General features: G+C 42.4%; 1 protein-coding gene across 1 annotated transcript; it reads left to right on the top strand.

Annotated features, from left to right (window-relative positions):
* Nucleotides 1–514: 514 nt before the first annotated feature.
* Nucleotides 515–4,070, top strand: npffl (neuropeptide FF-amide peptide precursor like). The gene is made up of 3 exons (XM_049582357.1): nt 515–817; nt 1,643–1,758; nt 3,705–4,070. Exons 1-3 carry the CDS (start codon nt 671–673, stop codon nt 3,823–3,825), a joined length of 384 nt encoding a protein of 127 aa, XP_049438314.1. The 5' UTR covers nt 515–670; the 3' UTR covers nt 3,826–4,070.
* Nucleotides 4,071–13,469: the final 9,399 nt, after the last annotated feature.

Here is a 13,469-nt window from a genome sequence, read left to right as displayed (position 1 = left end):
GGTCTGGAGCAAGATATTAAAAACTCTAATAATGTCTCACTCTGTTGTTCATTTCTTTTGGAATTCCTTTGTGTCTGCTACTTTATTGTTTAAGATCACTGTGGTCGTCCAGGCTGATCTGTTTAACATTGGTGCATGATTAAGTGGGTGATGAGTGCTCTCACATATTGTTTGTCTGTACATGCAGTTTGAACTACTGGGCAACGGGGACTGGTGGATCAGAGTCCATTTGCAGGGATTTATCTGTTTAATAACTGGGAGAGTTGTGTTGCACTACCCTAAGGGCCACATAATAATGCACTCTGGCGCTCAGTCATCACTAATGCCCTGATCCTGCTAAATGGACCTGGTTAATTCTTATATTAGGGAGTTGGTTCTTCCCCCATCCTGTCCCTTGTTCCCCTTTGTACAGTAGCATCTTTTCCAGCTCTCCTGGGGCTTCTCAGCCAGTGACCGTGAGGTGTATATAAGACCAAGGCAAGGATGTTATCGCCACTGAAGTCGGCCAGGACACCGCACAAAGAGGACACTTAACCCCGACCAGGACGAGTGTTCCCTCCGTCTCCCAGGAGCCAAGCCTCTTGATTTCAACAGGTGCAACTGGATGACCAAAATCCTTCCGCTGCCTTTATCATCAGAATTCATCTGACCTCCCCTACAGATTGAGACCATGGACACAGCTGCGGTGGTGACTCTTCTGGCTCTGGTTGTGGCGATGGCTGGCGTCAGTCAGGCTCTTCACATCCAAGGCAGTCTGGACAAAAATGACATCCTGCCAGGCTCAGAGGAGGACGTGGCCAACCACCTGCTGGGGCTGGTGAGACAACGAACCACTCACACTCCATTTCGAGTCTTTGATTTAACTTGCTGTGACGAGTAAACATACCATTTCTCCCATATAATTCAGGATACATTTAATCCGATTTGCCAAAAATAATTTTGGCATCCACAAATAAAAATCTAATTTTGAGGCATATCTCAGTTACACATGGTTATGTGTTAAATATACTGTCTGTCTCTAGGCAGGATTTAAATATGGAGTGTCTGCTCTGCCACATTAGACTGAATGAAACATTCTGTGCACAACCAGAAGACATGCCAACATTTTCAGAGAAGTCTGTCACTCCGTGTGATGAAGTATGTAAATGCAATGTGAGCCGTTTTTATCAAGTGAGACAAGCTAAATCACACAACTCATTTAGATTTCAGACAGTGCTCGTCTTCATGCAACAGTGTGAAATACACTGTAATGCATTCTGGGGTCAAAAGTCAGTCAGAGCAGGATAAAGGAGGAGGATTCAGAGCACAGGCAAAATTATAAGGTTTTCCCGCTGTGGCGGGCAGAGACAGACAGATCTGGGTTTTATTTTGCATAAAGATAAGGGTGTATGGATATTCGGATAGGCATGTGGTCCATTTTTCTGTCTCTGCACACTGATATCTCCATCTCAAGGTCCCTCGCCACAGCAGGACTGACTGGCTGCAGTTCCCACCCCTGGGGTTTGTGTTGCAACCCAGAACTGAATGCAGTTTGGGATCTTGATATTGTCCCAAGATATTTCTGTGGGGATTTCATAAACAGAATACAAGCCTTTTGATGCTGGGCTTTGCATTTGTTTGTGTGCATGCTGCTGTGCTCCAGGAGAGTGAAAACACAGATAACAGCATCGATGATCGTCTGCTGACCACAGTGCTGAGAGCTCTGCTGCTCGGATCTCAGAGGGAAACCAGGGACTCTGTCCTCCATCAGCCACAGAGGTCAGTGCCATTACAGAGCCTCGATTTATCACACAAACATAATAACTAGCACAACACTGTGCTATTCCAACCCTCTGTATGGCAGTTTCCTTTAAGCTCAGAATTAAACCAAATATTTATTAATTCTACTGTCGAAAAATGTGACAGGAAATGCAGGTGCAGTAGGTTTACTTGAGTTTGTTTGAGAAAAACAACACTTGACAACTTGAACAGGCCCTGATGTCTGAAATTATCACTGGAAGAGCCATACAGATAGGGCTGCAATGAATAATTCGCCTATATTCATGATCGAATAATCTGCAAGTGACAGCCTCAGAGGCTGAAAAATGAAGCCAATGCGGGAGTGCCAATAACTGCAGTTCAACGAATGGCCACTTGAGGCTGGCTCTAAAACAGAGCCCCATCGACCATAATGTTAAAATGCCCAGAAAACAGAAATAAACATGTTTACAGCCTGGTACGGAAAATGGTTTGGATATCTACAGCTAATTTCAATGTTCATGGTAACTGTAAGACCTAAAGTTACGCATAATTAAGGGCGGGGCTGCTTTAGTGCCTGTCTGTGTGACATTACAGCACTCTGTGAATCAGATCCAGCTCTTGCTCCTCAAAACATCCAATCTCTTGTCCAAATATGGTCACTTCTGGCTCCCAGAAAAATAATATAGCAACGGCCAACATGTCAAACTCAAGGTTCAAAAACGGTAGTGCACAAACCAATCGGTGACACCACAGCAGCTGCATCAATTCTCACATAGAGCCTTTGATAATCTGCTTATTATTTTCTTGATTAAAGGCCTGTAAAACATTGAAAATTGCCTTGTTTTAATCTGACCAACAGTCTGAAAGCAAATGATTTACGTCTTTGGCTTGAAATTGACTTAAACTCTAATCAGAGTAGTTCTTCTGTCAACTGACTAATCATTGACTAATCTATGTAGCTAATGTCATACATATATATCATAATAACTACATACTGGACCTCGAGATGGCGCCTATTCAGTTCAGTGTAATTGCTGGCCTGGTGCATATGTCATAAAAATCTTCTTTGTTCCAGGTTTACTTTTGTGGTATATGAATATGCGCAGTAGTGTTTCTCCTGCTGGCCCTGCCTGCAAGTTCCCACACGGCTCATAGACTCCACATTGTGATGACATCACAGATTTTAAATGTCTTCTTTCAGTTTCAGGAATGGTTTACAAATGTAAAACCTTCATGGATCAAAAATTCATAACAGAATGAGTCATAATCACCACTGTTTGCAGTTCGAGGTGTCCTCTCAACAGTTACACAGATGTTTCTTTAATAATGGTGGTCTATGGGAAAAATGCTTTTTGGGCCGCAGGGGATTTTTTTTTTCTGCAATACCGCGAGTAGCCACTGGGAAAAACTGGAAGCAAGGCCGAGTGGTGTTTCCGGTGGCCTGCTCCACGTGCAGGCAAAATGAAACCCTTTTGCATGAGTTCTGCATTGCGGCCATCGCCATTTTGGATTTTTGGAGCCAGAATTGACCATAGTTGGATGAGTGAAGGATGGATCTGACTCATAAACTGTGGTTGTCTGCACTTCTCAGACAGCCTGTCACTCAAAGTGACCACGGCCTTAATTTTGCACAACTTTAAGCCTTACTCACTACTTGCTCAGTCGTCCGGAATGGGGATGAGAGTTCGGCATTTTATAATGAGGGTCTATGAAGATTGACTCACCTCTGGGGCCAGCCTCAAGTGGTCATTTGAAGAACTGCAGTTTTTGACACCTTCACATTGGCTTCATTTATCAGCCCTGGAGTTTTTGGCTTGCAAAATATGCAGGATTCATTTATATTTGCATCTTGTGTATTATGTTTGTCCATGTTTATCCCTTATCACAAGCATGTTGTGTTCCTGCACAAGTCCACAATACTTTAAATTACATCGGTTCCTGCCTGTGTTTCTCCTCCCTCGCAGGTTTGGTCGCGGCTCCAGAGGGCAGGTAGTGTCGGAGGATCAGATGCACACCCGTGACTGGGAGGCTGCACCCGGTCAGATCTGGAGTATGGCCGTGCCCCAGAGATTCGGCAAGAAATAATCTGGCTGGCAGATTCACGCATCAATGTCCTGGCATAAGGCCAAGCAGACAGAGACACATTTTGAATGCATAATTAAAATAAACTTTTTGTTCAACACTGTCCATTGGGCCGTGCTTGACACCCGATGTTCAGTTTAACATGATATGAGCTTCATTTTACTGCTTTTCTTCCTGGTTTCCAACAAAGCATGTTGACTGGGGCCTGTTGTTCTGAACAGACTTCATTTGTTTTGACTGGAATGTTATTTAGGACCAAAAGTGTTTGCTGTAAATTGATGGCTACTTTTTGTTTTTTGTTTTTCTTCTGTTCTCTGGTCAAATAAAAGAGCTTTGAACCTGGATAAAATAAACTCGTGTGTGTGTGTTCAAAATGATAAATGTAGAGGGATCAGGATCACAGTAACTGACCCTTCGCTAAGTCCCACCCCTGGACGCAGACTGGCCAATCATACAGTAACGTAGCATCAGGCCGGATCAGACCAGGGTCCAACAACAGCACAGCTGTGCTCCATTGACTCTAAAGCAGTCGTTTCAGATTTCCTTCATTTTCAGGCTGGTTTTGTGGATTTGGAGCTAAATGTTGCGCCTGGGGCACGTCGTGTATTAATGATACTTGTTACCTGGAGAGGTTGGAAAAAGATAAACGCTTCTTCCCTGTTCCAAAACCAAAATCAAACCCTAAAAAGTGTAGGGTTAGCTAGCTAGCTACTGAAGATATAGCCTACTGAATGTATACACATGCTGCTTTTGCTTTTTAATGATTTTAACAGTGAAAAAAGTCCGACCCTGCTGTACAGGAACCAGTGAAGGGAAGCAGGGAAACTTTGCTGATATTCAACCAGCTGTGTGTCATCGCATTGTGCGCAGATCAACCTTGTTTGGCTGCCCCTGGAGATCCCTGCTCGTCTGGTTCCGGTGTTGGCAGCAGCACGGGGGTAAAGCCAAACACTGCTCATCTGCACACACTGTGATGCCACACAGCTGGTTCAATATCAGCAAAGTTTCCCTTATATTCATTGTCTTGTGTGGCTATCAGCAGTGATGTGGTGGTTCACTTTTACACTGTGATCTGTAGCCTATAGTTCGGCTTTAGCTTCTAACTATCTTTGTCTTTTTAACCTGTTGTTGCTGCTGAGTCAGTTTGACATCCTGGATATATCCTTCAAACACAGAATGTAGACCCCAAAATAGCATAACATTTCTTCAGGGAGTGCTCTTAGTTACAGTGAGGGCTCCATGCTCACTCCGACAGCTTGTCAGACCATCACAAAGGGGCGGGGCTTAGCAAAAGGTCACAATTAAAGGGTGTAAACTCAAATTATTGAATACTACAAATATAGATGTTGAGATTGTAATATAAACCCCTTCAACAAATAATCCTATTAAAATACAGATTAAGGCTGATTAATACGTTCATTATCAATTAATCTTTTTTCCACATTCTCTGAACTGATTAGTCTAAAAAATGTATATAAAAAAAAAGCCCTTACAATTTCTAAAACTCCAAGGAGATACAATATCTTCAAATGTTTTTTTTCCCCCAAAATTAAGTTGATATAATATTGAGGAAAAAAAGCAGATGCTCACATTTAAGAAGCTTTAACCAGCAAGTGTTTCTTGATAACTGTCTAATGATCTAATAATAACATGTTTAATATCATAAAACTGACTGTGATGTTGTGCAGTACTGTTGAAATATATGTTAGTCTGCAGGCAGTGTTTACTCTGTTAGTTTTCCAGTTTATTTGGATTTGGTTGCTGAACAACTTCTGTGGCTTTATAACAGCTGTTTAGGTGTGATTGTTTATAAAACATCGATTAGCAGGATGTCTATAGCACAGTGCTGAGTGTGTCAGGTACGCAGAAAACATGAAAATATTGTCACAAGAGATTGTATTATCATTTAAACACTAATTGCTGTCAATTTCTGGAGCACGAACATCTGCTATACAAGTGCATCATTGTTTTTCCACTTAAGATTTGGCTCACACAGAGGACACACAAGGACACACAGAAAAATATATGTACTGCAAACTATACATGCAATACAGTATCTTGTTTAGCAAAATATCAGTGGACATTTAGTTGCTGCAATTTCATCTCCACAGACCACAGGCAGCCACGTGCAGGATTAGGTTTGATGGGACATGGATGGAGAATGTTTTATCCAGCTATCATCTGTTTAATGTACAGTGATGCACAGCTCTTCTCCACAGACTAGTAGTGGCTGTTATGGTTTTGTGTGTGGTGAATTTACAGGCCACCTGGGGAAGCAGCATGCAATAAGCTTCGGCACTAATTAAAACATAGCAACATGCAATTACTCTACGCTTTCACGGTTTCCGCAGCCAATTACTGGGAAGGAAAGCACGTCAATCCCTCTTAGGAAGAGTCTTTTATTAGCCTGACCTCCCATTCCTCATTATGTGCCCAGAAGACAAAATGGAGAATAACTGGTGCTGATTGGAGACTGCTGACAGAAGACCACTTGATTTTTTTTTTTTTTTTTTATTTAGGTCACCTTTGTTAACCTTTGTTTGGTTTGTTTTTCTGACCATTTATGGTTAAATCAGGGTGTATTGTTGCAACATTTAGCCTACATCACAAGTAGAGCGTAATTTGTCTTTTTATCTCTCCTCTAAATGTGTAGTTTTCAGCAATTAACCATCTAGAGTACTTTTCAGGGTTAAAAAAAGACATAGGCTACTGTGCATAACAATATTTTCCACTAACCAAGCTTGAACAAAACCTCATAAGAAGCAGCATAATAAGCAGCAAATACACTAATAAAATGAAAGTATACCCATAGATTAGACTATGGCCAGTGATATACTTGCTGCAAACAATGCAAACACGACGGCGTCATGGCTACTATGCGTGATCTGCGTTAGTTTGATGCGTCAGCCGCACATCTCAATGTGAGGTAAATCAGGGTCAAGTCAGATATGTTGACAATTTTCCATGATAACGTAGCTTTCATCAGTTGGTTCAATTAGCCAGTCAACTATTTTTTTTTTTTTTTTTTTTTTGTGGATTTCTGTTATTTTGAGCTGTAATGTTTTTTTAGGAGGGCCTTTTTGTTTGGTGTCTTAAAACTAACTAATTAAGTAACTAAGGCAGTGTTTTTGCCATTTCATTATGTACATGATGCAGGGGGTTTATAGGCAGAGTTAGAGGTATAATGAGAAATTAGTTTATAGAAATATCAGTTAGCATAGCTTCTAATGATTTTCAGTGGTATCCATGGACTGTTTCTATGGTAACACTATTACCAAGTGGAGTAACAATAGTACTTAAGTCAAGGTACAAATCCTAGGATAGTGAAGGAATGACCCGCCTTTCTCTGCCTCCGATTGGTTTGCCCTAACAGTCTTACCCAAACCCCAACCAATCCCACTCCTCTTGCCTAAACCTTACCAGAGCTCTTGTTCTATTCTACGGCACTGAACCTAACCAATCCAAGGAAACAGGTAGGCCTACCAGCCAATCACAAGGAGAGTAGGGCGAGTCATTTCTTCGCTATCCTAGGATTCACAGATTTGCCCACTGTAGCTAGCTAGACCTGATAACATGGCCAACAGAATGAAAAATTGAAACACTGGTGTAGTATTCAAGAACTAGACATTGCCTGTCACCATTAGATGGCATTACATCATGGGCTCTTTGTTGCATTAATGTTGCTAGGCTAGCAAGTTCCTGATTGTGTACAGTGTGACTGTTAACCTGCACTTCAAAAACCACCAGCTTTAACCAGTGTGTAACAATGTGACAGAATGAAAGGATTACACATAAAGGTAAGATTTATTTTTCTTTATATTTTAAAGCAATATGGTTTACTTACTTACTTACTTACTTACTTACTTACTTAGCTACTAGGGACTAACAGTAAGGTGGCAAAGATGCTGGTCTGGGTTATACACTAGCTGCTGATTAATTTATCCAGCCCACTGTAACCCAGTGTTAATGTAGCCTAATTGTGACGGTGCATTTCAAGGTTGAGAGGAAAAAAGCATATCCTCCTTGTCCTCAGCAAGTATTGATCAAAAAACACATTTGAAAAAGTTGTGGGGAAGGAAAAGAAAAGTTGCAGTCAAGGCAGAGCCAGTCCTCCATCACAAAAAAGATTAGCTAGACCCATTTTAATGGCCCTGGATGGTTTCATAGAAAAGCTCATGGAAACGGCTGAGCGCTTTAACGGAGGTGGGTACTTAACCTGATGTGTATTTACCAAAATAACTAGTAAGTCTTCACTCTTAAAGTCATTTCTCTTGTAAAGCTGAAAAACACTATTTGAAAACACTTCAGATAAAGCATAAATCTGATTTTTGTGTCGCTTGTTGAAGTTTTTTTTAAAGCCACAGTGTGTAGGAATTTCTCCCATCTAACGTTGAAATCATATATTGTATTCAAACAGATGGCGCACTCTAGCGTCTCACTGTTTCAAAGACGTATTGCAACAACTGTAGCTGCTGTGTACCAAAAAGCTATGATAACACTGATGAAACCATGTCATCTGATACTACATGGAGTATTCATTCAGGCTCTTACACAGACACACGCGACGCGAGTTGACAAACCCCCTCGTCACCATGCTGGCTGTGTTTACAACGTAGGACTGTTGGGGCGGATGTAAATTGAAACAAACCAATCACGTCTTGTCCTTTGACAACTGACAAGTGGCTCAACCTCACACACCTCATCCCTCTCCTCGCATTACTGTGCCGCTAACAGCTGTTAGTGGCCAGCGGCACTACTGCCGCATAACAAAGTCTCACTCTTTGAGCATAATGCAGGATCATGTATTATGCAGCATCACGGGAGACGGAATCCTCGTCGCCAAGAAAGTGCAAAAGGGAATCAAAAAGGCAGCGGGACCGGCAAATTAAAAAAACAAGGGTCAGCATTGGGGTTGCCTTTCCCAGGTGGAGAGAGCTGCTGAAGGAGAAAGGTAATACAATCACAGGCCAGCGCTAACAGCGGCTAACAGCGGCGCAGTGATGCGAGGAGAGGGATGAGGCTGTTAGCGACTGGCCGCTAACAGCGGCTAACAGCCAACAGCGGCGCTGGCCTGTGATTGCATTACCATTCTCCCTCAGCAGCTCTCTCTACCTGGGAAAGGCTACCCCGATGTGGGCCTTCGTTTTTTTAATTCGCCGGTCACGCTGCCTTTTCTATTCCCTTTTGCGCTTTCTTGGCGACAAGGATTCCGTCTCCCATGATGCTGCATATGCATGATCCTACATTATGCTCAAAGAGTGGGACTTTGTTTCAAATTTGCCAGGGCAGTAGCGAAGCACCTCTTGCTCCTCTCCTTCGGCTCCTCAGTCACGCAGTGTTGGCCTGGCTCTCAACGAAAACGCCAAAGGCGGTGCTGTATGTCCCTTGCTGGCGGGTGTATTCTCAAGATGGCGAAACGTAATGGAACCCCACAGATGACTTACCCGCACAATGTACAAACAAATCCGAAATTCTCCTTTTACGAGAATAAGTCAGATTATTGGTGGAGGTAAAAGTATAACAGTGATGACATATTTATGAATGCAGACATCCATTTTTGCCAATAAACAACTGAAAATGAAACTGAAAACACCCACTATAAAAGCCACTCTCACTCATGGATGTACTAGATACAGCACTAGAGGTGGGACCAGATTTACTCCTGTGAAAGCTGCTCAGTGGCGCATGAAGCCAAAAAAATCGCAGGGCCCATAGAGCAAGCCAACTAGATACTTCCACCGGCTAAGCATCTAACATCTACAAGCTGAGAGGCTGACCTTCAGTTTAGCCCTCTCGTTACTTGAATAGGGATTAAATGATTTAATTGTATGGCTCTCCTATACTTTCAAAACATTATTTCGATGGTGTAACGTGTCATTTTGCAGGTCTTGTGACACAAAATTATCCACTGCTTTACAGATGTCTCTTTGACAATGGAAGTCACGTGAAGGACTGCGGTGTTGTAATTTCACACTTTGGCCACTTTGTAAAATTGGCTTCAAAGGCCGGTGCTCTACTCTCCAGTCCTCAAAGCTGAATATGAGTTAGCACTTTACCACTCACTGTGTCCTTGTCTCAAAGTCAATGGGTGTCTTTGAATGGATTTTTAGTTTGATGCCTGAAATAAGGTTTGGGGTTAACAAAAGCTGAAGGGATTTTCATGTATTTAAAATACATCACTAAACCCCAGCTGCAAAATTTAAAGCTCTTATGTGTCTGTTGCTAACAAGTGCCTAATTGAGTATACAGAGATGGTTGAGGACATTTAAGGTCATCAGGCAGAGTTAATGGTTGTGATGCTGAAGTCATGCAACTGTTTATTTATAGCCTAATGTTAGCTTTTAATTCTGGTAATTGCATTTATGCTTCAAAGATCATAAAAGCGGTGTCTATGTGTGTCGGGCAATCGCTATAAAATAAAATTCGTTTGGTTTTCGTAGCCTTATAATTATGCTTTTATATATATACAGTACAGGCCAAAAGTTTGGACACACCTTCTCATTCAATGCGTTTTCTTTATTTTCATGACTATTTACATTGTAGATTCTCACTGAAGGCATCAAAACTATGAATGAACACATGTGGAGTTATGTACTTAACAAAAAAGGTGAAATAACTGAAAACATGTTTTATATTCTAGTTTCTTCAAAATAGCCACCCTTTGCTCTGATTACTGCTTTGCACACTCTTGGCATTCTCTCCATGAGCTTCAAGAGGTAGTCACCTGAAATGGTTTTCCAACAGTCTTGAAGGAGTTCCCAGAGGTGTTTAGCACTTGTTGGCCCCTTTGCCTTCACTCTGCGGTCCAGCTCATCCCAAACCATCTCGATTGGGTTCAGGTCCGGTGACTGTGGAGGCCAGGTCATCTGCCGCAGCACTCCATCACTCTCCTTCTTGGTCAAATAGCCCTTACACAGCCTGGAGGTGTGTTTGGGGTCATTGTCCTGTTGAAAAATAAATGATCGTCCAACTAAACGCAAACCGGATGGGATGGCATGTCGCTGCAGGATGCTGTGGTGGCCATGCTGGTTCAATGTGCCTTCAATTTTGAATAAATCCCCAACAGTGTCACCAGCAAAACACCCCCACACCATCACACCTCCTCCTCCATGCTTCACAGTGGGAACCAGGCATGTGGAATCCATCCGTTCACCTTTTCTGCGTCTCACAAAGACACGGTGGTTGGAACCAAAGATCTCAAATTTGGACTCATCAGACCAAAGCACAGATTTCCACTCGTCTAATATCCATTCCTTGTGTTTCTTGGCCCAAACAAATCTCTTCTGCTTGTTGCCTCTCCTTAGCAGTGGTTTCCTAGCAGCTATTTGACCATGAAGGCCTGATTCACACAGTCTCCTCTTAACAGTTGTTCTAGAGATGGGTCTGCTGCTAGAACTCTGTGTGGCATTCATCTGGTCTCTGATCTGAGCTGCTGTTAACTTGCGATTTCTGAGGCTGGTGACTCGGATGAACTTATCCTCAGAAGCAGAGGTGACTCTTGGTCTTCCTTTCCTGGGTCGGTCCTCATGTGTGCCAGTTTCGTTGTAGCGCTTGATGGTTTTTGCGACTCCACTTGGGGACACATTTAAAGTTTTTGCAATTTTCCGGACTGACTGACCTTCATTTCTTAAAGTAATGATGGCCACTCGTTTTTCTTTAGTTAGCTGATTGGTTCTTGCCATAATATGAATTTTAACAGTTGTCCAATAGGCCTGTCGGCTGTGTATTAACCTGACTTCTGCACAACACAACTGATGGTCCCAACCCCATTGATAAAGCAAGAAATTCCACTAATTAACCCTGATAAGGCACACCTGTGAAGTGGAAACCATTTCAGGTGACTACCTCTTGAAGCTCATGGAGAGAATGCCAAGAGTGTGCAAAGCAGTAATCAGAGCAAAGGGTGGCTATTTTGAAGAAACTAGAATATAAAACATGTTTTCAGTTATTTCACCTTTTTTTGTTAAGTACATAACTCCACTTGTGTTCATTCATAGTTTTGATGCCTTCAGTGAGAATCTACAATGTAAATAGTCATGAAAATAAAGAAAACGCATTGAATGAGAAGGTGTGTCCAAACTTTTGGCCTGTACTGTACATATATATATATATATATATATATATATATATATACATACATATATATATATATATAGCAAGGGCCTTGCTTTAGAGAGGTCGCCATCTTGCGCCGCCATGTATGTAAGGCAGCCCGAGCGGACAATCCAGCCAGCCAGAGAACGCGTTTCGTGTGTATAAATGAACCAACGAAGACAGCGGAAGGAAGGAAGAAGGAGGAGGAAACAGCAGAGAGTGTTAGTAGTTCGTCGATAGAGAGTAGCAAAAAGTTTTTTTAGTTATAAAGTTTGCGAATGGACCGCACTTACCACACAACAGGAGAGAATGAACCCGAACCGTCATCAGCGAGGAAAAGAAGACGCAACTTAACTTCTTGTGATGCACTCTCTGCGGCGCTTTTCCTTCTGATGATATATCTCCCCAAGGATGGTAGCACCGAATCCCATTCTGTGCAGCAAAATGGGAGCGGAGGATTCAGCCTCTCTTCTCGCCCACTCAGCATCCAAAACATGGAGTTCCTCATCTGTATGCTCCGGCTCAAACAGGTATGGCTCTGGATCTGTGTCCGCTACAAGAAACTCTTCAAAATCGCATTCAAAGTCGTCCATTGCAGCTACTTAGTCTGGAGATATTGCTAGGCTAAATAAACAGCTGAGCTCTGTTTACCGGCTACGCTGTCAGTCAGTGTGCGGGCTGGAGATTGGTGGAGCAGACAGGGGAGGGGGTGCCCGCTAGGTATTGTAAACGAGTATGTGTGTATGAAGTGTGTCTGTTATGCTAGAAGAGTCAGAGTTTGGGACGGAGTCTTTTACCCCCTGGAGTGTTACCAGAGTTTCTGGAGTGCTCAAATAAACTGGCCTTTTTCCCGAACGCTACTCTGGTCTCCTGCTCGTGAGGGATTCATTACAATATCATAACATGGCTTAGATTTCTAAATAAACATTCACCTCGTCGCTAGATAGACCTACTCCTGAAAAACTCGTGCGCAAGGCTTTTTGTCCCTACGAGGCCAAAGCCATTTACCCGACGGGAGGGGTGAGCGAGTGAGCCCTGCAATCTAGAATTTGACCACTGATGTCACTGTTTTCAACCCATTTTACACACTGGGCCTTTAACATACGTAACATGTAAGTATCATGAACTTCTGTTTGCCACAGATTTTAATTTCTGCAATAATCCAAAATCCCATTGGATTTTTGTCAGGGGAAGCAGGGTGACGCTAACTTCCAGGTTGGCCTAGAAAAACTGTCATCCCTGCAGCTGTCTTTCAGGCTACAGCTTGTTGCACCATAATAAGGCAGAGAAGAAACAGCACTTGAAAACTTACATGGACAAGCGAAACAAAGGTAAGATTTATGCTTTATTGTTAGCGCTTTGAAACAGTGTTTTTTAGTTTTGCAAGAGAAAACACTCAAAGGGACTTTAAAAATACACCTAGTTAGATATAACCATATAGCAACCATTCAGAAAACACAAATATGCAATACAATACACAAAGAAAAAAAGCATGAAGACATTTCTGCCTACCTCACTAACCTCAGTGAAGACAAGGGAAACTCTTAGTAATC

This window comes from Epinephelus fuscoguttatus, linkage group LG1 (assembly GCF_011397635.1).
Source record: "Epinephelus fuscoguttatus linkage group LG1, E.fuscoguttatus.final_Chr_v1".
Classification (NCBI taxonomy): Eukaryota; Metazoa; Chordata; class Actinopteri; order Perciformes; family Serranidae; genus Epinephelus; species Epinephelus fuscoguttatus.
This window is presented reverse-complemented; position numbering and strand designations above follow the sequence as displayed.

Coding starts and splice junctions, on each gene's coding strand:
- npffl (XM_049582357.1), top strand. CDS start 671: ATGGACACAGCTGCGGTGGTGACTCTTCTGGCTCTGGTTGTGGCGATG. Junction 818..1,642: donor CCAACCACCTGCTGGGGCTG/GTGAGACAACGA, acceptor GCTGTGCTCCAG/GAGAGTGAAAACACAGATAA. Junction 1,759..3,704: donor GTCCTCCATCAGCCACAGAG/GTCAGTGCCATT, acceptor CCTCCCTCGCAG/GTTTGGTCGCGGCTCCAGAG.